This window comes from Crassostrea angulata, chromosome 4 (assembly GCF_025612915.1).
Source record: "Crassostrea angulata isolate pt1a10 chromosome 4, ASM2561291v2, whole genome shotgun sequence".
In the NCBI taxonomy this organism is placed as follows: Eukaryota; Metazoa; Mollusca; class Bivalvia; order Ostreida; family Ostreidae; genus Magallana; species Magallana angulata.
In genome coordinates, this window is record NC_069114.1 from 28888268 (window position 1) to 28912532 (window position 24265).

General features: G+C 33.2%; 2 protein-coding genes across 7 annotated transcripts; both read right to left on the reverse strand.

Moving 5' to 3' along the window:
• Positions 1-968: 968 nt before the first annotated feature.
• LOC128182411 (uncharacterized) lies at positions 969-6620 on the reverse strand. 2 transcript variants are annotated; one of them, XM_052851027.1, is made up of 6 exons: positions 6491-6620; positions 5623-5720; positions 5360-5516; positions 4475-4780; positions 3367-3465; positions 969-2922 (listed from the first exon to the last, which is right to left on the reverse strand). In XM_052851027.1, exons 1-6 carry the CDS (start codon positions 6570-6572, stop codon positions 2765-2767), a joined length of 900 nt encoding a protein of 299 aa, XP_052706987.1. In that variant the 5' UTR covers positions 6573-6620; the 3' UTR covers positions 969-2764. The 2 variants fall into 2 exon arrangements, with proteins under 2 accessions (XP_052706987.1, XP_052706986.1); XM_052851026.1 differs by having other exon boundaries at positions 5348-5516.
• A 2180-nt stretch (positions 6621-8800) lies between these two features.
• On the reverse strand, positions 8801-22307 carry LOC128181747 (chordin-like protein 2). 5 transcript variants are annotated; one of them, XM_052850260.1, is made up of 12 exons: positions 22220-22307; positions 20058-20120; positions 15786-15898; positions 14960-15050; positions 14631-14803; positions 14292-14388; positions 14084-14128; positions 12012-12109; positions 11522-11717; positions 11091-11387; positions 10601-10699; positions 8801-10045 (listed from the first exon to the last, which is right to left on the reverse strand). In XM_052850260.1, the coding sequence occupies exons 2-12, from the start codon at positions 20113-20115 to the stop codon at positions 9900-9902; spliced, it is 1413 nt and encodes a 470-aa protein (XP_052706220.1). In that variant the 5' UTR covers positions 20116-20120; positions 22220-22307; the 3' UTR covers positions 8801-9899. The 5 variants fall into 5 exon arrangements, with proteins under 5 accessions (XP_052706220.1, XP_052706221.1, XP_052706222.1 ...); XM_052850261.1 differs by lacking the exon at positions 22220-22307 and adding an exon at positions 20333-20517; XM_052850262.1 differs by lacking the exon at positions 22220-22307 and having other exon boundaries at positions 14631-14779; positions 20058-20310.
• Between the last annotated feature and the right edge of the window lie 1958 nt (positions 22308-24265).

A 24265-nucleotide genomic window follows, 5' to 3' on the forward strand; every position in this document is an offset into this window, starting at 1 on the left:
TGTGGGTTTTTGTTTTGTTTTGTTTTGTTTTTCTTGAAACATTCTAATTTATTACAGTTATCAAATCAGTTACGTGATCATTAAAAAGCGCATGCTTCAGTCTAATGGTCCATAGACTTTAAAGCAATATGAGCTGCAATTTTCATGTTGAAATTTTTTTTTTACGAAAATGTTATTTTCTACTAATATGACAAAAAATATCATGATTTTTAAATTTCTGTTTGCAATATTTTTGTGGGAAAAGCCGTTGAGAAGCCTAAATTGGATCAAATTTGAATTATTGTCGTCCTGTACAAAATTGATCTGCTATATATTCCTTAGAAGAGAAATCTTTCTTCTGACAAAAAAATAATGTTTTTTCAAGTCTTATCTAACATTAAAGTTTAAGCTATATGCAGACTTATCATACCAGCAGGTTTTTGCAGCAAAACAAAATTCTAAATGATACAGTTCATATTGCTTTAAGCTACACTAATTTTTCATTTCAAGGATCGTTAAAGTGTCTTTTTTCTGAAATATTTCATTTTTGAAGAACGAACGTAAACAACATGTGTGATTTACTGTTGTACTTCAATTGACCCTCCCCCCGGCCTTTCTTTATATTGACGACCTAGTTGTTAGTCAGTGATACAGTATCTTAAAAAAGATGTCAGGAAGAGTCAAACACGCATTTAAAAAAATTAAACCATTTCTGAAAATATGAATTATTTTTACTTGTATCTTTATGTCAAGGGCAAGATCCTTCTTTCATGGCTATTAATTGGAGTTATCTTTCGTTTCATTAACTTTTTCTTTGCTCTGCTGACAAGCCCCAAGAACTTTCGATTGTTATGGTTTTTAATGTCCTCTGTTCATTTGAAATTTAAAAAAAGGTCTGCTAATCGAGTGAAATAATAAATGACAATATGCATATATAATATATTCTACGCAAAACCTAGCTTTTCGATCTGATATGACAAAAACTGAAATCTATCTTTAAAAATTTTTTTATTTTTTCTCAACATGACGTCAAAATACAATATTCCGACATTTTATCAAGCATTCTTAATTTCTTTTTTTTTTACAAATCAGATTTTGATCAAACAAGGTTTCAATATATTTTTTTTAGTTTTCTGCCATCCTCATAAATGTACCTTTGAGCCAAATAAGAGTACATCGCGTGTATACGACACTAATTAACTACCTAAAAGGAATATTTTGGTTTTACCATTTTAAACATTTTAGAGTATTGTTTATTCATCAAGCCTCTAGGTCCTAATTTTATGCACTCTTAACCCAAAATGCAAATGAAGCTAGACGGGTAAGTGGTTCAGATGGCTTTTCATGACTTTTTTTCTTTGCAAAATTTTTTTAACCTTTATTGTCAAATTATTGATAAAAATTTATTCCAAAACAACTGCGATCTACAATTTCTATTCTCAAAATAGCCTTTAAATTGTCAAAATCCAGCAATGCATTGAATAAAGAAATGAAAAAATAAACACTCAACATGGTCATAAATCAAGTTTTAAAAACTCAATATTTTGAATATTTCACTGAAGGCAAAATGCTAAATAAATCGGATGAGATGGAGAAAGAACAATAGTAAGAGAGAGAGAGAGAGAGAGAGAGAGAGAGAGAGAGAGAGAGAGAGAGAGAGAGAGAGAGAGAGAATGAGAGAGAGAGAGAGAGAGAGAGATTTTCTCCATAATGTATTTTGTATATATCTTTCTATTCCTAATCTTATGAGGGAAGGGGTTGTATCTTTTTTCCATAAGTTTTTTTAATAGATAAATTCTGTTATTTTGCAAATTCCCAAAACACCATACCTTGACTAATGTACTCCTAGCAAAATTCATCTTTATTTTTTGTTTGTGAGATTTTTTTTCCTATTTCAATTTTTGCGAGTTTTTAATTGATAATTTGTTACATTAAAGTTTTGTTCTTCAAATAATTCAAAACGATCTATAACAATGTTATATGAATTCTTTGAATCGCAAAATTTTAATGTACCAATTATTTTGCAACTGAAATGACCTAAAAGCGAAATATTTCACCCACAGAGAACCCCAGATAAATAAAGAGCGTCTACGTTCTTCGCATGTCATTAAGCGTAGTTGGTTTAGCATCATCGATCTTGTTATATTGTCGATTTCATCTTATACTCTGTCCCGAGATTTTGCTTCCACCACTTTTCGCTTGATATTTCGATAATCATAAATACCTTTGAGTTCAAATTACGTTTATCCACTAATATGAAAAATATCCAGATAATCTGTTTTAAAACGTCACCTCTGCCGCTTCAGGTTTCAATACACATCCCAAAATAAATAGTCTACGGGGATTTTGCATTGCATCAGCCATTAATAAGCCCGGATGGTTACGTTGAAAAATGGAGCGAGGTGTCCTGAGTACTTCCGAATGGAAAAAAATATGTAAACATTTCCCATTATAAATCTCCGTAAGAAATTTGTTTTGGTTCCTGTGAACTTTTATGAGTGAAAAATGATTATTTGTCAATGAAGATATCTTGGATATATTCCCTTTTATCGATTTCAACAGCATTTCTTTCACAGGTATGTGTATTTTTATTAAAAATCATCAAAAAGTGATGGAAGCAATAACATGGGACAGACTATAGAATTTAAATAGTTTTATAAAAAAGAAAAAGAAAACAGAACAATTCAATAACGTAAACAATAGCCTCAGTCAACCAGCATCAACTGTATCCAACCATCTTCATATGACATCCCGTAATTCTGAACTCTGCCCATCACATGTTCTTTCAACTCTTACAGTTTCTCAGCAGTTTTGTCTTTGGAATCTCTTCGAGTTCAAAACAGACCAAGTGTTTGCGCACCGTTCTTAAGCGGCATCCCTTCTTTTTCTTCTCGCAGTCTTTCAGTCCCCTTCGTAATTTTCTTTGGAAATCCTTTACTGACTCTATCATGATTAAAAAGAAATAAGGCTGGCATGAAACTCCTCTGGTTAAAAGTTGTTCAATATAAATTGCCTTCAATGTGCTTTGATTTCAAGAAATTATTAACTAACGATATTTATGTTCTGCGCGTATTATTTTTTTTTATGATGTGAATTTTCCTTTTGAGTTTTATTGTGATTGCATAAATAAAAAAGAAATCATTATAATAGACTACACAACGCTACGATAAAACTTCCATAGCTTTACTGAACAGTAATGAAAATTCCTATATACCAGTACACCGGTATATAGAAAAGCAAGGGCATTTTCTGAACAGAACATATGTTCATAAATATATTCGTAAGATTTTTAAAAAAAACTTTATAAGGATTTATGAGTTCGTCATTGATAATTGCGGCATTATACCAAGTGAATATTGTCAATAGCGCCTGCCCTGTGTCACCTACTTGAACTGGCGGCGCCCAAAATGGCGTCCGGGGTCTTAAGCTGGGCTCTGAGGGAAGGGGACGGACACTTGGCCAGTACCTGTCTCTCCTTTATCTTTTCTGGAAGTGAAGACATTCACCAAATTAAAACAAGAGGCCTGTGGGCCACAGCGATCACCTGAGCAACGATACGTAATTATGACCGATGTACATGTAACTAAACTATCTATACCAAATATGACGCAAAACAAAAACATGTTTATATGGACATTAATTTCACTCAAATATTAATATTCTTTATATTTTTTTTCAATGCAACATTTTCATTTATTTTTGCAAACTTTCTTCAAGATTTTAATTAAAACGTTTATACGTGCAATGAAGATTGTCAACTTATAACAGTATGCTACAGTGTATACATCTCTTTGTCAATTTAGGTAAAATCGTGTTCCTTTTGAACACATTTAGTATATAAGTATGATTTTGAGAAAATGAAAGTTCTTGATCGAAGTTTGATTCTATACGCTTTGCGAAGTTTCTGCTTTTACCACTGTTTGCTTAATCTTCCGATAATCATTAAAACAGGTATGTCTAAACTACGTTAAAAAAAGATTTAATTTTTGAAAAAGCACGTGAAAAAAGTCCGGATTTTCAGTTTTGAAACGCCCTTTTTACCGCTTTACATGTTAATCCACAACCAAAATAACAAAGATGATAACGTTAAAAAATTGTGCAAGGTGTTCCAACAACTTTCAGATGGAAAAAAAAGATGTGAATATTTCCCTTTGTAAATCTCCGTAAGAAATCAATTTTCGTTCCAATCTATTTCTCCAGGTTAAAATAAATGAAATGTCTATGAAGAAATCTAGGATTTTCCCTTGTATCGCCGGACTTCGATTTCTCTCCTTTTACATTTATATGTATTCTATATTTAAAATTCTTCAAAAAGCGACGGGAACAGACTATTAATAGAAATTATGGAATCAGGTTGACACTTTTCATCAAGAAGCATAATGGTTTATTGTTAATGAGATATGTCCAAATCTCAACCATCTCAGTTAATGGTTTATTTACCTTTGTTAATGAGATATGTCCAAATCTCAACCATCTCAGTTAATGGTTTATTTACCTTTGTTAATGAGATATGTCCAAATTTCAACCATCTCAGTTTTTAAATGATCAAATGCTATTATCAAAGTGTTGTCATCAGTATCTTTTCCATGGGATATCTGCTTCCTGTAAACGATGTACTCGGTCCCTCTAGGTAAGCATAAATTATTATAATGACACGACAGAGCGCCATCTGGCGGCAAAGAAAGCGCGGGAATAGCTGGACACAGTTTGTCAGACATTGTCACATTGTGGGAAACTTTAACACTGCGGCATTTCATTGATCGTTTTCTTTCTTTCCTCCTGTTTTTCTTTCTCCTTTTACCTAAAATCAAACAAAAGCTTAATTATTTTAATTTTTACTTTGTCTGCAATCTAATTCAAACATAAATATGCATAAAAAAAGATGCTGGATGGCCGGAACCATTTTTATGCTACTTATTGATCTCCTAAAGAAAAGCTCTATATATACATGTATATAGATGCAATGTATAAGAAAATATTCAAATGTCAAAAGCGTAAATATATGGATTTTTTCCTAACCAAATAAAAGTTTATAGTAAAAAATCATTTCTGAAAATTTATGGTAGATCTGATGGTTAATCTGTTGATCATCTAGCCTCAACAGAGAAAATGTATAGCTTAGGAAAATAATGATTGGAAGCAATCGTTTTAAAAGATGTAAAAATGACATGCAATTTCACTATATCCGTGTTAGTACTTTACATGTACATAACTGTCATTTAAAAGCAAAATGCTTATCAAACATTTGATATTTTAGTGTAGAAAAATTTTAAAAGACGGTCTTTATCATCGAGTCTTGAAAACTGAATCTGGAGAGAGAAAGACCATGATAGATATATTGTACATAACTGCTATCCAACACTCCTACCTTTAGTTTTACCTCTTCTTCTGGTACGCCCCTTTCTAGCTGTCTTTTTAGTTTTCCTTTTTCTTTTCCTCTTTTTACGTTTACGCGATCTGCCTTTCTTTTTTCCACAAAGATTTTTCGGCTTTTCGCATTCTTCTTCCGGTCTTTTCGCACATGTGATAGCGCCGTTCTGTCATTCAAATATGATTTTGTTAGTGAAAAAAAATGAGAATGAATAGATTTTTTTTAGAATGAGCTAGAGTTCGCTCATGCAAGTGATGTCGATGTACACCTACCAAACAGGTACATTCTACACACGGGTCAGTTTTGTCGATAACATACGGGTTATACGATGTGGCATTCTTCACCAAGTTTCCGTAACCATCCCTGCAATCTGTGAGATCAAAGCAGAAACTATCGTTTGCTACGGTAACACATATCATAGGCTATCATTCATCTGTAGATTTCTAACTTCAGATATTGTCATGTGATGTTTCGTGTAAAAATTATTCAAAACCTCACATACATTATATCTAAAGCAACGTCTTGCACAAATTGTGCTGTATCGGAAATCAAGTTATGCATGTATAACTTTCTGGTATTATCTATAGCAATTTCCTTTCGGTTTCAAGAACCAAATCGTTTCTCGTCAATGATTTATCTGTTGTTTTGCAGAAAAAAAAAAATGAATATGTTTGGTATATATACACTCACTGAATGGCAGTGACCTTGAACCATAAACTTTCCAGCTGAACACTGAGGAGCTGAAATTTTTCACTGAGAGGCGCAAGATATTTTAAATTCTGACTAACATGTAAAAATAGTAACCAAATGCACACACGGGGGTTATAACGGTATGACAGCCCCCGCAAACATTGCTATAGTCTATCAAAATATATTACAACTGGATTTAGCAAGAAGCAGATGAATCTAATATACGTACATTGTATTTCTCATAGATATGCAAGTTTCTTATCTATATCTTTTCAGGTGTAACTATAAACTTTGCCCTATAAAATGCAACACCGCTTAGTGAAAGGAAAATGTTGTACTATAGCTGGGCCATCTATAGACATGTATATATTTGACAAGAGATACAACACCAAGACTAGCTCTTATTTTCTAAGTGAAAACCTGAAATAATTCAAAATTTCTGTCTCTTACCTCCTTGGTTTTTTGCAGATACGTACAAAGTAAAAACTCCTAAGATCAATGTTACGTATTTTATTAACCCTTCGGCAGCCATTGCTTTTGCCGAATGGAGAAGCCAAGGCGCGTGATAACTCTTAAAATAAACAAGAGCCGTTCGAGATAATATTGTGTTGCACTCGAGATGAAGTTTCGGTATGTATTTTTTAATGATAGGTATTTCTAATATCCGGGCTGCATTTTACAAAAGAACTTACGACAAAGTCGTAAATATTTACAGCTTCGTAAAATAATCTTTAAAGAACAAAATTGACATAAAACCAGTTGCTTTCAAATATATTAACAAACCTTTATATCTGTCCACAAGCACCTGTGATATTCCTATGTAAAACTTTGACTCCCCCCCCCCCCACCCAATTGTGGCCCCACCATGATTTGAACAAACTTGAATCTACAGTATCTGTGGATGCTTCCACACAAGTTTCAGCTTTTCTAGCCAAATGGTGTTTGAGAAGAAGAGTTTTAAAAATTAACTCGATATATTCCTGTAAAATTTTGCCCCCACCCCCCTTTGTTGCCCTACCTTACCTTCGGGGACCATGATTTGAACAAACTTAAATTTACACTATCTGAGGATGCTTCCACACAAGTTTCAGCTTCTCTGAATTACTAGTATCACCAAATTTTCAATAAATCCTAGTTATTTACTCTTAAAGGAGGGCGTGGCCCTTTATTTTAACAAACTAGAATCCCCTTTACTCAATGATGCTTTGTGCCAAGTTTGGTTGAAATTGGCCCAGTAGTTCAGGAGAAGTCGAAAATGTAAAAAGTTTATAGACAGACGGACGGACGGACAGACAGACGGACACCGGACAAAAAGTGATCAGAAAAGCTCACTTAAGCTTTCAGCTCAGGTGAGCTAAAAACACCTTTGATTTAAACCGAATTTTGCCACGAATGTGCTCTCTACTTTTATGATATCCAAGATTTTGTAGTCCTTGTTTTGATTTACTGTCTGCATACTAAGACTTTTCATTAATTTTCTGCTTAACTTTGATGAGAAAAAAAGTCCAGATTGATATAGTTAAATTAAAATTGGAGAGTTTTCGGACTACACAAATTAAACTACTTAAACTACATAAATAATCTTAACAATTTGTTATTGTTAAAAAGAAGTTTAGAAATCTTAATCTTAATAATCTTCATATAACACATGTACATATACACCTATTGCAGAGTGAGTAAAATTTATATACATATCGAGAGATTTTAAACAACGAAATTATTCACGTCCTTGGCATCTGCGCAAGAAACTCTAAAACAGTTTTAATCATCAACATTAGATTCTTGTACCAGTATATATTCACGTGTTAATTTTAATATACATGTATGTTTCAAAAATACATGTACATGTATTTGCAACTTCGGTTAGTACGTAAATTAATTTGTATTTATATTGATTTATTTTATAAAATTTATATCAAACTAGAACTGTCCTATGGGACTAATACCCCGCAAGGCTAATTTCAAATTGGACAAATAACTGAATTGAATAATAAAGGTTTGCAACATATATTAAATAAAAAGAATTCTAGAATTGTAAAAAAAAGAAGAAGATTAGTTATAACAAAGAAAAATTAAAATCAAAATACATATGTGTAACAGTAATACACTTACAAATTTATATATCTGATAATGTTTTTTTTAATTTAATTGTTTTAAAGAAAAACCAACAAAATGACAATAACCCCTCTCTTTGCAGTAAATGGAAATACCGGTAGCCAAGCTATGCTCTTCTGTTGATAAAACTTTGAATATCTTTCTAATAAGAGTCTTGACAGATGCAATTAGTTGTTTCAAATTTTCCTCCCTTTCTCCTTTGGTACAATGCAACTCCATATCAGAAAATTGATCCCATAGGACTATGATTTTCTTTGATGAGCTTGTTAAATTTATTAAACTCCCAAGACAGAACCATAATTACCATACTTTGTAAAAATATGTAAAAAAAAAAAATAAAAAATAAAATTTAAAATTACAAACAATTTCAAAATTGCCAAAACACTACAATCATATCTGTAGTTTTGAATTTTATTTAAATTAATGCCCTATAGGGTCACGATTATTAATTTTCCTTAAACACATGCACCATCTTAACTATGGCTCAGATAATGGCCCCCTTGAGATAAATGAATTCTGCCACACTTGTCTTTGATGTTCTTATTAGCTCTTATAAATTTATCATTGGCAAACAAAAATTTTGCATTGTCAGTTTATAGAATACTTATAAAAAATAAATTTAGTTAAGAAATAAAGACAAAAAAATCTCAATCTGGATGTATTTATATAAATATATTTTAAAGTGTTTTAAAACTATTAATTAACTAATAAAATTTGTAAGGATTACCTCCCTTACTTTTCAACATCAGTGTACAATATATAGAATGAGGAAAATGAAAACTGTCATAAAATCATTAAATCTTGTCTGATCTTCAAAAAACATTGCAGGTGCACATCTTCAGATGGTGTTCAACATATGTACAAATTTTCAGACTGTTCCATGCAGTCGTAAAAAATTCTCATGGGGGGGACAAAGTTGCGTCTAGAGACAGACGGACATGGTGAAACAAAATATACCCCCAAAATTTCCTTTGAATGCGCAGATTTATGATTTCTTTTGCAAATATCTGTAGTTGATGAAAAAAATTAATCGAATTAAAGGATTAATGTAATACTAGTAGTAATACATCTAGATTCAAGGCCTCCTACTATGAGATAGTGTACTAAGTTATTGTAATAGACCACTAACAAATCTAAACAACATGTTTGTGTTGACTTCACTTCATGCACAAATGTATACATTTTTAACGTATTCCAAAGAAAGTGTGTGTGTGTGTGTGTGTGTGTGTATATGTGTGAGGTCAAATCTCGTGGTAACTTGTTAGAAGTGTATTAAACTACAAATCCCAAGGGCAAGCTGCGCTGAGTTCAAACAAGAAGCTTCCTCTTCATATAGATAAACTTCTGTAGAGATAAACTTCTGTAGATACTACCTGTACAAGCCATTAACTAAAAGTATCAAGACCGGCTTTGGAATTGGCATCATTAATTTAATGTCATGAATAACCAATGATTACAAATGGAGGTTTGATACAATGATCAACATGAAATATGCAAAGTAGAAAACATAACAGCGAAACATTTCCACAGAAACTATAATAGTGTCATTTACCCGACCTTTAACAGATTTTAAATTAACAAGCAATAACGGCACAAGTCATTAAGGTAAACAAGTGTACAATCAACACCCTCTTCATATCACATGTCACGTGGTTTTGTACAATCCACAATTCGGAGTTCATGCGCATGCTCTGCTTATCACTTGACCTTTAAATCATAGTTTGTGTTTTCGATTTGGTTTTGTTTAGTTTTGACACTTTGGAACATCAATCTCTTCAAGTTCAAAACAGATCACGTGTCTGCGCACTGTCCGTAAGCGGCATCCCTTCTTTTTCTGCTCACAGCCTTTCAGTCCCCTTCGTAATTTTCTTTGGAAGTCTTTTACCGACTCTATCAAAAGAAAGCAAACTAAAGATATATTTGTCAGTTTTGGTTTCGTTATGATTTATACGAAACAAGTCGAAAATATCAATGAATGTCCATAAAAGACAATCAAGCTTTGAAAAATACATGTAGATTTTTGTCACTGAATAATTAAACTAGAGGAGAACTGAACTTCACACATTTTGCTAGTTAACCAACCATGGCTGGTTTTACAAAATAACTTAATACGACAAAATCTTTTTCCATACCATGGAATGAAGCTCAACCGGTAACACTTATAAACTATAACCATTTACTAGTATATCGAACAATTTCTCAATTCCTTCTCTTTTGTTTTACTGCTTATTAAGTTGGTAGCTTATCGATTGATTTGAAAGCGAGTACTTTTGAAAACGCAGCCTATATTTACAAAATGCATAATTGTATGTTGTCATTAAACATTAAAGCTGGTGGAAGTTCTTGCTTATAAATTTCGGTTTTTTTTTTTAGCGTTAATCATTTCTTTATGGAAAAAAATTAATCCATATGGAAACGTCTCTACAGCGATACAGTGACACTTACTTGCACTGGCGGCGCCCAAAATGGCGTCCGGGGTCTTAAGCTGGGCTCTGAGGGAGGGGGACGGGCACTTGGCCAACTCCTGTCTCTCCTTGATCTTATCTGGAAGTCAAAACATTCACCATTAAACCATTACCCTTTTTTTCCTAAGGGTGAATAACTGTAGCATACCAAGGACTAAAAGACTATTTTGCGTTTTAGACAAATCAACTTTGGGACATAAGGACAAAAACGCATAATATCACTTTTACATTTTAGACATCACATTTCACATTCACAGGCTACATTATTTTTAAAAAACAAAGTACTGTACTTATCAGACATTATAATAGCTAGAACATCATCCACCAACTACCAAAAGACAAAGAGGAGTGGAAAAGAATGGTTGGTGGTTGAGGCTCTGTACTCATGAAATTCCATCCACCTATTTGTCTTTGCAATACTATGGTAAAAAAAAAAAAAAAACCAAAAGACAAAGTTCGAACATAGTTACCTTTGTTGATGACATATGTCCATATTTCCACCGTCTGGGTTTTCACATGATCAAATGCTATAATTAAAGTACCATCACCATTACTTCCGTTGGATATCTGCTTCCGGTAAATGATATACTCAGTCTTTGCTGGTAAGCATAAATTATTATAATGACACGACAGAGCGCCATCTGGCGGCGACGAGAGCGCCGGAAGAGCTGGGCACAGTTTGTCAGACATTGTCACATTGTGCTGAACTTTGACACAGTTCTTTTTTCTTTTTCTTTGTCTCCTTTTGTTTTTCCTTCTCCTTTTACCTGGAATTAATCAACAGCTTTTTGATAAATTTGTAATCAAAATCTAACTATCGTTTTCTGCTGAAACTAGAGAAACCTTTGGTATTCTACAAAACAAGCTAGTCGATCACTGCACCAAACGCAACATTCCTCACCTTTTCTCTTGCTTCGCCCATTTCTAGGTGTCTTTCTGTTTTTCTTCTTATTTTTTCTATTCTTCCTACTTTTCTTTTTACAGAGACCTTTCTTCTTTTTCTTCTTGGTCTTTTTTCTGTTTTTCTTACTGTCCTCGTTGTCATCTTTTGTTTTTTCGCATTTTCCTTTCAGTCTCTCACATGTAACTGCGCCATTCTGTCAATTAAATAGATAAATATATAAATAATGTCCTAATTATATATGAAGTGGACAGACAAATTCTACATCAGAAATCAATGGCATCGTCTTTAACTTTCCTCATAAAATTTACAGCCTCAAATATAACATTTTACGAAAAATTATGCAAATGAATTTTGAGGAAATCAGTTTGGAAGTGCGTCAAGTAATTTTCAAAATGGTGGTGACAGCGGGGCCTGGTACATTTCTTTACAATAAAATACCAAGTTCATTTTGGATGAGTTTGCTACGAAGATAAAAGTAAGCACCTACCAGGCAAGTACAGGTGATACAATTGTCAATTTTTTCTGCAACATACGGGTGCCACGATGTGGAGTTTGCTTTCAGCTTTCCATAACCATCTGTACAATCTGTAAAAGCAAATTGCTACAGTTATAAATATCAGAGGTGGGGTGGTAAACAGTTGGTCCAAAATACCGTATTCAAACATAAATTAATTAAAATTAAAAGTTGAATTCATTTTAGGTATCATAATTGACGTTTTGGAACAGTTTGCATTCAGTATCCCGTGAAGTATGTCACTATTTTCTTGTCGTTTTTAGGATCAATATAAAATACTTATCTAGTAAATATATGTAGCCTTGAAGTAGTTGTACAATTTTTTTTCAAAGAAACTTAAAAATTAAACATTCTATATGATTAATATCCCAGGAAAATTTGCGGTGTTATACTTTAGACTGATTAGATTTTTCGCAATATTAATAATGCCATTTAAAATGTCATTTAAAATCTCGCGGAAGGGGATTAAAATATTAATGTTTGACCATTACTTATAATTTTTTACTACGGTGGGGAAAGAATAGTTGTATATTTTAAACTGAAATCGATCCGCTTACGTTTTGAGTTGTCTGTTTAATTACGGCTGTCTTCTTCAAACAGCGGAAATCAATTGACTTTACAATCAATAGTTACATGTATATAAGGTGACCAAAAAAAAAATCGAAGAAATTCTAAATATGGAACAGCAACCAAAAACCATGACCGTGATCTTGCATGTAAAGCCAAAATCTTGCACGTTTAACAAAAGATTGACTTTGGCACATGCAGGGGTTACTGCTTATGTATATACAGTGCCAATATCGACATATGGCTCTAAAAGAGCAAATCCTAGTGATAATGTTTTCCAATTGCCCACTGAATATCTAAAGTCTCGTCTTCATGAAAAATATTGTATATATTAAGATATTAGGTAGAATCAATCGCTATTGGACTAAGGATTATTCATAAATCTTATCCTTGAAATTTGGAGTGGTTTAATGCTAAGCTCAAACATCCTACTCAAGGAATATAATGACTGGGTCAATGAGAAAAGCGCCAAAAGATACAAAACTCAGCCGCCAAATACGCCTTTGAAAAAGCCAAGAATAATTCTAGATTTGTACGTGAATACTTTAATCAACTATCTTACCTTCCTGGATTTCAAGATCTGCAGATACGGACAGAGTACAAACTCCTAATATCAATATTGCGAATTTAACAAAGCACTCGGCGGCCATGATTTCTTAGGCCCAATAATGAATTAATCACTCAAGAAGCCAGATGCCAGAGTCACGTGACAACTCTCAAAATCACAAAGAGGTTTTACGCCGTTCCAGATTATATCCTAAGTACATACGAGGATACGTAAATTGGTAAAGCACTACTAATACATGAATTGGGCTGTACTTTAAACTGACCTCGATATAACCGAACGCAGAAAGTTATTTTTTTTTTGAAAGTCAATTTTTATTGATCTAAAGATTTGGAATGAGAGCTAATCATCATTTCATATGAAAAAAAATCAAGCAATGTCAGAGATGCTTTTTAATGAAAACATATGCATGTAAATATATGATAACTGGATACATTCGAGCAATATTATACTATAAAAGTTAGCCGTGATATAGAGACTTAATTTCATAAAGACTTGTTAATAGTAAATCAAGGGAATAATAAATAATAAATATTTGAAATATATCAATATATACGAAAAATATCATTTTATGTTCATTCAAAATTTAATTAAACTACAATCTACAATTCTACGTCTAGTTTTGAAAAAAAAACAACCGTAAAATTACCCTTTGAAATACCAGTAATAAAAAATCTCGGATTTAAAAAAAAATGAATTTCATTTTACATGTAAATACATACATGTAAATACCTATGCTAAAATGCAAGCAATCTTTTCTACAATATATGATTTCTTTTTATTCAAATGTGAAGCACATCTTTTACAACTGAAGTTAGTTTTGGGGGTCCCAATGAAGAGGAAACAAAAGAAAGACCAAACACCCAGAAACACTATTTGGGCTACACTAATAACAGAAAACTACAAAACGTACCTTCCGGTTTCTTTTTTTGTAGATTTTTTCCTTTTGTTTTGCTATCTAGAGATAGAAAGTCAAACCATATTGGACTACTAAGAAGTCTCAGGATTCACTTTAAAATCCACTATTCATAATTTAAATTTTGGTCAGGAATCTGGATTTTTTGGGGTTTTTATTTTTGTTTTAAAATGATAAAATTCTATATCGTCTGAAAAATACATACCGACACAAATTGGACAACAGGTGTCTGGAGACTGGTAAAACTTGCTGCATCCGGGAGTGATGTCACACGTCTTCAGATAGCAGTAGATTTGTCCGGACTAAAAATAAATGTTCGGATTAAACAAAGCTCTCATGGGCACCTGACCGTAAATATTTTCCTCGCTGCGTAATAATGAAAAAAAAATATATCCCTTACTTTATAATATATAATTAGGTAAAAAATGTTTTTTAATATATTAAATGGGAAAAATAGATAACGAAAGGTGCATGTGACACGACTATTAATTTTCATAAAGAGCATAATTCAAAGATTTTCGTAAAGAGAGTTCAGATGATGTACCTGACATATACAGTTAACGCACTGGTTGGAGCGGGTGGGTGTTATGTGGGTGTTGTTGTTAGAGAAGAACTGGTTGTGTTCGTAGATCCGCCCCTCAAACTCACACTTCCGGTCCTTGTCCCCCGCCTCCCCTTCATCTACCGGGGCCACTGTAGGAATGATGTTTGTTAGATCTAGGTGAAAATAGTGCGGGATCTCAGGCCAGCAATACTAATCAGCTGTCGCCCCACAACATCAAGTTTATGTATGTGCATGTAGAAGATAGGTGAACGAGAGAGAGAGAGAGAGAGAGAGAGAGAGAGAGAGAGAGGAGAGAGAGAGAATGATACCTTCGCAGACGGGACAACAAGCTCCCACGGGATATCGAGGCACTTCACAGTCTAATATTGGACAGTCTTGTTTACTACAACTAATTGTTTTCTGTAAGAGATAAAAAAAAAAATATTGGTTAATTTCTATTTGATAACATCCTTTTTTCATAGAGAAAAAACGTCAAATTAATTTTTTCCAAGTTAGCATTTAATTAATTGAAAAGTTTAATAACAATGTTTTTGAAATGAGTTATTCTTTTAACTATAACAGTATAATACATTAAATGAAGTGCAGATTGTGAAATATGCGGTAATTCTATAGAGACCTGTATGTGTGTAATATAATATTTATTGTACTGTACATAATTATTAATTGAATATAGACGAAATGTAGATTTCAATTACATTAGTTTTCTCATATGCAAGAAAGAAAATTGATTAACAGAAAATGAAAGAAATTCTTGTTTTGGGAAATAACTTTTATGTTTTCTCTACATAGAAAGTCACATAATATTTTTTGTTTTTCATTTTACTTTCAACCCATTCTTCTTATGCAGACGTTCGACTTTTTCATATCGCCAAATTTAATTATGACATTTTATATATGTGATAAAAAGTGTTTGTTTTCTAAATCACAAATTTGTGTCATAATCCCCTGTCTCTTTGTGAGAAGAAAAAGCCGCTCAAACAAACACCGGGAAGAAGCAGACTTTCTCACGATTTCACGACGACACGAGGCGACTTCCCGCCAAATAGAGGATAATGGCGCAGACGCGCGGGCCAATTGTCGTTTGAATGAAGTCAGTTGAGTATAAAATTGACTGTTCGTCTGAAGGAAACTTACGTTTAAACAGGTACAGTTGACACAGCCCGCGCCGATCTTTTGGGTGTCTTGGACCGGGTTCCAATAAGCTCCCTCGGGATAAAAATTAATGTTGTCAAGTGTGCACTTGGCCTCTACAAAAACATTTTTTTTTTCATGATTAAAAAACTTTCAAATAAATAACTTTTGTCGGAAATAAATTTGCATGACGAATTATCATTTTTTTCTTTTTTCATTTACATAATTGTGTATTCCCTTTGGAAATTACAATGGCGGGCTTTTAAAGTGTTGGATTGCAAATTGATGTTCCTTTTTAAATTCCTTCGCTGACTTCGGAGAAGATCAATTACCCAAAGCTCTTGATGCCTGTCATTTCCAACAGGAACATTTTATAATTGATTTTGTAAATTTAAAAATAATCGTCGTACATTTGAACGGATCGGCGCGTGGGGGCGCCAGCAGTGCCCAAATCTCTCTGCGTGAGAGCAGACGAGAATTTGAACGATCAATCAGTGCAATGGCAGAAAGCATTTACACAAACTTCTGAACTTTGTACACCGTGTTTGTCGACTGTTAGTCGCTGTCTTAACACAACAAAGGGCTTGAAATAAAAAAATTGTGGAGTAATAATATGCTACAATGTGTGAAGTTTACGTCGTAGACGAAGAAGTCTTACTCCAACGCACTTCGCCACCTTCCGCTAACAGAAATAGAGGTCGCTTGCACCGATACAAAAAATGTAGAAATCTATGAATAAGGAGAATTCGAAAACTGTGGTTTCTTTTACTTTTTAGGAAATATGAAATGTGAAATGGGTGGAACGTGAAATAGAGGGGCGTTTTCCCCCAGGTCGCGCTAGATACTAATCTGTGTTGGTACCGCCCAAAAGCCCCACCAGTAATGCAAACGCTTTTACTCCTATTATATTACCAAACAAAAAGTCGATTTGTATCTTCGTAAAAGTTAATCTCTGTAAATTGATCAGCAAGTTCCTCCGAAACACAAGTTTCAACTTACATAGCTGTGATGAAATGTAGAATTTAAAAGAATCTTTTATTCAACAAAATTGAAAATCAATCTGAAGAATAATTAATTTTCCTTGTCATAACTGATTGTATCTGAGATATAGAATTACAAATATGTATTTAATATAAACTGATTCAATAGGGTGGGACGTCTCGATATTTAACTTTTTTGAAAATGAAAAACGTTACATCATTGAAAGGATTTAAATATTTTCTATTCAACCAGTACTGACCTAGGAAATTTACGAGTCAAAAAGCAAAATATTTTTTTAAATTTTTATTAGAAAAACAAGCTGGCTCGGCAATGACCCGTTGCATTCACTGATCAGATAGACTGACAAACCCTGTCTTGTAATAAACTTATCTTAAACAAAAGAATTTGTTATCGCGCCAATCGAAGGCAAAAGACCAGCCTTATTTTATTGTCTATCGTTTCTAAATGAAAGGTAAGCGTCGCCTTCTAGATGCCTGCGCAGATAGATATGATCTTTCATTTTTTTAATATAAATAAGAAGGCTAGTCATTTGGTTGATCCTTTCATTTTTTTTATATTGTTTGCATTGTTTAGATAATGTATTAAAATATTTTGTAATTGTTCTAGACTTATGTTGGCAGATGCCGGAACTGATAAAAAACGTAAGTTTTAACGTCAAATTGAGACAGGGCCTGGCCTATAAGTATGGGAGAGTTGGGAGAATTAAATCCGAGTAAATTAAAAGGTTTTGTTTCGTGTGTATGTAATCTGTCTAGGGAACAATCATCCCTTGATTACGGTCGGTCCCCTACTCGAGACAGTGAGGGCCATGGACTTGTGATAGGGATGGCGGACAAAATACGACAATTTCAAAAGGTTTGGCAGACGATTGGAAGCACGCGACTCCAGGGAAACGTCGTCAGGTGTGAATTTCTTCTCGTCTGCTGGGCACGAGGGCGCGCTTTGAGCGAGATGTTGGGTTGAGCCCTGATCGATAACATCGCGAGTATGGGTTTATCGCATTAACATGACATTTCATGGCATGCTCTGTGATTATTTTATAAGCAGGTAAACGGGCTTATTAGGGGGGTGATAATGTTTACCTGTTGAGACTGCCACTAGATAATATTGAATACGATTATAAATCAATTAAAACCCCCCATCCGTCTGGACTGAGGAGATAATGACTTGGCGTTTATTTGTTCCACTGGTTGTGTATCTATATCAAAATGAGATTAACAATAGGAGATTAAAATCTATGGAATTTTGTTGTTTATAATTAATTACATAAAAAAAAGAGAAGAAGACTAATTCCAAATTTAGTTCATTCAGACATTAAGCGGCATTGCAGCGGCTTCCCTTGTTGTATTTGCCTTCAAAATTTGATATTCTAATTCGATACAAAAAATTGCAAAAATACCTGTTTTACAACCTGTACGACCATGGAAAAGCTGTCCTACCCTGGGTACCGTATCAGGTGGGATTGTAAGATGATTTATCAACCAAGTTCAAGTAAACCTCTACATATACATATATCATCGTGAAACTCTAGCTTCTACCTTTATCGGAAAAGTCATAAAAGGCAATAAAGAATCCGATGCCTTCAAGAAAATTGTACAATTAAAGCTAAAGATAGTGTTAATGTGATGAAAGTATCTACATTTATGTTTTTTATAGAATCGCTGGCGACTACGAAATGGTTTTCTGCTCTGGCAGGCAATCCATTTATCAGAAATCAGAAAGTCGGTACGAAGAAGGCCATTTCCTTAAGTCAGTTTACGGAATTTTGAGATTTCGTCTAATTATAAACGGTTTGAACATTGTTTTTGTCATCGAATTCATTACGGGTCAATTTTGAAAAAAAATTGAAATAAAGAAGCAAAGGTTTGGTTTATTGAGTAATTTTTTTTTCCCACGAACATGCATATTTGATTAAGTAACTCCCTTTATCGTGAATGAAATAATTTAACGACATCCGATCACGTTTCGTACAAAGATTCCGTAAAAACAATTAAACTCGTATGAAAGAAGAAAAAAAAATAATTTCTCAAAATACCATGTCCTTAATTTAAACTATTAGTAGGAATGTTGTTCTCATAAGTCCGGAATAAATAAATTTGGCTTTTGGAGCCGATAAATTGCCTATAATGATCGATTGACAAGCTAAATTGTCGTCAGACAAAAGTAATACACTGAGGAAAGCGTCCGTAAGTGGAGTCCTCAAAACCCACAGACGATCTTCTGATCGACTAATTACCGAAAAAACACGGCCGACCCCGGTGATAGAATGATGTCTCCCTAACAGACACGACAGTAGCGCCATAATGTACTAAATAACAGCTTTTTTGTTAAAGACACTTTTCTTTCCTAAACTAACCTCTCCCCTTTATCCCCTTTTACGCATTGCATCCATTTGAAATACATTCTTGTGTAAGTGTTTTGGGGAGTGCAAAAATTGTTGTTTTTGTTTTCTTTGTCAATACATTTAACATGGATTTTTTAAAAATAAAATAAAATTTAGAAATTTGTCTATAGCAATTTAACAACAAGATGTTGATAGTCATACAGAGACATTATTGTCCCGTCGTTGCATTAAGATAGCATCTTGCCAGAAATTTAAACAATTCAAATTAAAACAAGTCTCGAAAAGAAGACCCTTTTTCAAAATTACCCGTCAATAGTTTAACTAACACTCATCATGATTATATATTAATGACAGTTTCTGTTTTACAATTTTTAAATAAAAAATATTTTCACAGAAAATCTTCATTTATCTAATGCTCAATTTGCAAGAATACATTATGCATACATTTTACATTGCTTCACCATAGCAGTTTCATTCATTCATAATTTAAGATATACCGCATATCATATTTCTAGATGTAATATTGATCTTATAAAGCAGATGTTTGATTTTTTTCCCTTTGAGCCCTTGTTTACTATCAAAACGAGGACTTCTCAAATATCAAGGGAAGAGATGGTTAAGGCAGATGAATTCATCTTCTGACATCACTTATCTTATAACTAGCATGCCATCCGAATAAAATCTAGGCTATTCGATTTCAAATGATGATTATATCCAAAAACACAGCCTGATAAAGCGATCGACTTTGCTGGCTTAACAATGCTTGATAGAATCATGCAATAGATATCGCTTGTCGGTTAAACTTCTTGTAAAGAAAGAATCCTTTCACTTTGAGCAAACGCTTTAAATTCAATCTGATCATTACTGGAGCCGATAACATCTTTTGAAATTTGAAGACCCGGTATTGAAAAAAAAGTCTGAAATCTTACCTGTAGAAATTATTCCACAAAAAATAATTGTAGTAGACACCAGCAAACCTTTCCACATGTTATCTAAACAAAAAAGTTACAGTCAGTTTTAAATTCTACGCGTAAAACGTCACTCATCTCCTATATAGAACAGGGGGAAACTGAGGAAATAAAATTCACTGCAACAAAAAAAATAAAATCGGCTTCAAGTCAATTGTTCGTCACTTTCAGCCTTATATTCTGGAGTTAAACAACACTAAATCCGTTTTTGGAATAAATACATATATATATATTACACAGGCCTGCTACTTTTCTGGTAATGTTGTGATAATTGAAATTCTGACGAGCCAATCATCGGTGGTCACGTGATCACCCGCCGCCTAGGGAGGTCCAAACCCAATACCCAAACCGAATTTTTCAAAGATAAATGAAGACATTTATTTTCCGCTCTAACTTCGCCATACACCGAGTTTTTCTTTGCTGGCGTCTTTATGTTGTATGGTCTGTTTTTAAATATTTGACGCGCACATGATTATTAGGACTCTATTTAATAACGTTCGACTATCGTCCCAGTCCTAACCCTATAGCGGCTCAGCGCTGATATAAAAGACCGATTTGTCGCATTAGTTCGGCGCGGTATCCGAGATGATGAAATGATTCTTTAATCGTGTTGTAGATATCCTGGCGCCCACGATCGCATCTTTTACTAATTTTATATGTATATAAGGAATTGTCGATCTCTCGCCATGTAAGCAGTAGGTTTGATTTTCTTTTTATTGGAGTTTAGAGTGTAAACGGGATTTTTGATACAACTCTGCATACTGTCTTGCCGTCAGCTGCATGATTTATAACGCTTAACAAAAATTAGTACTACATTTTACAACCGTATCTATGAACGTATATATGTATAGTATATAAGTAAAATACAGGTCTACCTTTTCAGACTGTCTTTACAAAAATTATTACTTCTGCTTTACCTATAAATGTACATAAAACTTAAGTATACTGCGATTCTACATTTTCAGACGGTTTCACACGTTCATACAAAGAAGAATTCTATTGATTTTTTTTTTAAATAATAAAACTTAAAGTTTATTTTCTTTCTATCTTAATCTTAAGATTCGTTTTATTGTACATTAATGAATCTTTTTTTTTTTTGTTCAGATTACGACACCCGATGAAAGTTTCTTTTTTCTATTATGATATTATGGCTTGATTGAAGAATAATTCATAATAATTCATGTTGTAAAATTGCAAGTAACAAAATGTCGGCAGCTACTGAAATACTAATCTTTGATCAACATGAGGAAAATATCTTTGAACTAATTTAAGGAATTTTCATATAATAGGATAATTTTGGAAATTACTTTTATTTGTCCTTTACTCCAATTGCAATTAATTCCTGATTTTATTAAGTGGCCACTCTATTGTTCAACCACCTTTTGTGAAAAAAAGTCTTTCCGATCAAAATGTTTAACCATGCATGTCAATTCACCACTGGAAGATCGTATTTCTTAATCTCCCCCTTCCTTCTTTAAACATAAGAAATTTCTAGATATATTCAAGATTAAGATAAATGAACAAATATAATCAATTGAAGGTTAATTTGACTTAAGAATAGTACAGTATATAAAGAATTAAACATTCACAAATGAATTTCGGCCAAATACGATAATTGTTTATAAAAGTACGGATTACGAGCCAACGAGTTTCAACGTCTACCTGTGTATTAAATCCAATATCTGTTCGACATGCTGAGTAATTACGTTAAAGTGTGTCAATATGGACTAGATAGAATGCATCAATAGCAGGGATAAGTGTTTATTGCACAACGCGCATCGGGAAATAAGAGCATGTTTAACATTACTACAGGTTATGGTTATAATATATATAAATAAAGCCGAAGTGTGGAGAGTTATGGTACGAATTCAGCACACTCCAGCATGATATATATACATGGTAATAATATACTTCTACACAACTTGAAAAGGGTCTATGATGTTCAACTAACTTTTAATAAAATATTTTCTGATTACAAGAATAGACACGTATATGTACTTGTGCTGTAATAGCCATGCACCAAAAAGACTATCTCTGCCTGCATGCTACATTTGCATTGATTTGGGGAATAATGCTATTTATTAATTTATTTTCCATCTTTAAAGTCTGATAAATACACTCACCACAATACAACTTTTGTTAATATAAAGAAACTGGTACCAAGTTTTGAAGGTTTCTTGAAATGGTTAGCTTTGCTAGTGTCATCTTTTCCTGCAAATGAAAAAAGATTCAAAAAGATTTATTGCACTTCCGGTGTAGTAATGACGTCACATGATGATCGGAACAGAAGTCGGTTGATCGCTTTTTCTTTGTTTTACACTCCTGAAAAAAAATAGTCATAGATTGCGAAGGATGAAATTAGATAGAAATGTGGTATTATGTCACAAAATAGCTTTCATCACCAGTCGTATGAGTTTCCTTCGGCCGTAAAATACGTAATAAATCATCATCAAAATTCACAACATCCACACAGAACTGGCGTTATTAGGAAATAAAACTCCGACATGGATATTATGACTGCGGCAATCAAAATAGTGCCTTACATCATTGTTATTCCTATTATGGAAACAAAGTATCTAAATAACAAACAAATGGCATGTTTATAGAACTGAACATTCTTTACTCTATTCTCAATTAAAATATTGCATATAAATTCAGAAAATTATATTCCAACTGAAGTTACATGTAATAATATTTGATGATCGATGTATTCAGTCTTATAGATAAATGTGCTTGAAATGACGTTTAAATCTTGAACGCTGTGACCCCTGGCCCTTCCTCTTCGTAATGGTATTCATATCAGTAATTATCTTATGGCTTCTTTGTCGTCAATCACTCAAAGAACAACATTAGCTCGTATATTAGAATTGTCTGCAAGTATGCCTTAATGGACGTAAAAACATAAACATCAATAGCATGTTCAAACACTGGACTAGAATATTATCGATGACGACAGAAATTTTAACTCTCGCTTCGTTTGGAGAGTTTAGATGTTATCTGTAGGGTTAATGAAGGTTAATTAGAATATATCCGCTCTTTAAATTACTTTAATTAATTTATGTGAAGGAAAGGTGGTGGTGTCTTAATTTTTATGGGAATACCAAACATAATATACATTATAATCATTCCATAATTAGATTTCAGTTTCTCTGCCTAGATTTAATGGACTAACTCTCCACTGTCATTATCGAAAGACAAATTCAAAAATGAAGACCGACGAGTGGGTGTTCTTTTGATAACACATTCATTTGTATACGTGGATGCCTGTAATGTGTTTTATTTAATCAACAACAGCAGTTCAATGGACCAGCTTTGTACGATCATTTTCTAACAAATATTACTTGCAACGTCGAAAAACAAGACGACACTTAACCCACTATAGATATTGATCAACGATTTTTATTTTTATTTTGGAAATCCAAGTTCTCTTGTTTTGCATAACAATTTACATACTTACTTACATAACAATTTAATGAATGGAATGATTTTATTTTTACAAGAAAGCTCACAATAATTTTGATTATTTAATATGATGTATGATAATACGTAAAAAATGTGGGGGGGGGGGGGGGGTGGTAACAAGTGCCCTGAGTTCATTTTGCAGGAACATAACATTACTGATAATTTTGACTCTTAGAAGTTACTGAAATTAAGACCCCAGCAAGGGTATTATAAATGAGAAATATAATTTTTACATGGCCTTGCTGTTTGAAACTTGAAACCGTTTATAGTGATCCCCATGAGAGGAAATTTGTCAATGAACGCTTCGCCGGAAGTCGAACTTGAAATTACGTAACACTAACAGGAAATGAATGCTACTCACTCGCTGAAGCGTGCATTCCTAGATCAGTTATCAATGAATGGGTTCCTTTGGACAAGGAGAGGTCTGGGAGACAGGAATCGTAGCGTAATGACCAAATATTCGGTGCACAAGTAATTAATTGTCAGCATGCGTCTGTTGCGTAAGCATAGTTCAAAGGAACATACAATATGGATCAATCATTTTTTTTTGCTAACTCTGGAAGAAGAAAAAAAATCGAATGTGCCCAATTTATACAAATACATTGCATATCATTCGAACACTCCGCAGGTTGACGAACTCGGCGCCTGATTTCAGATACTGTACTTTTCATTTTAAATTAAACTGACCTCCAAATGATGTTTTGTCG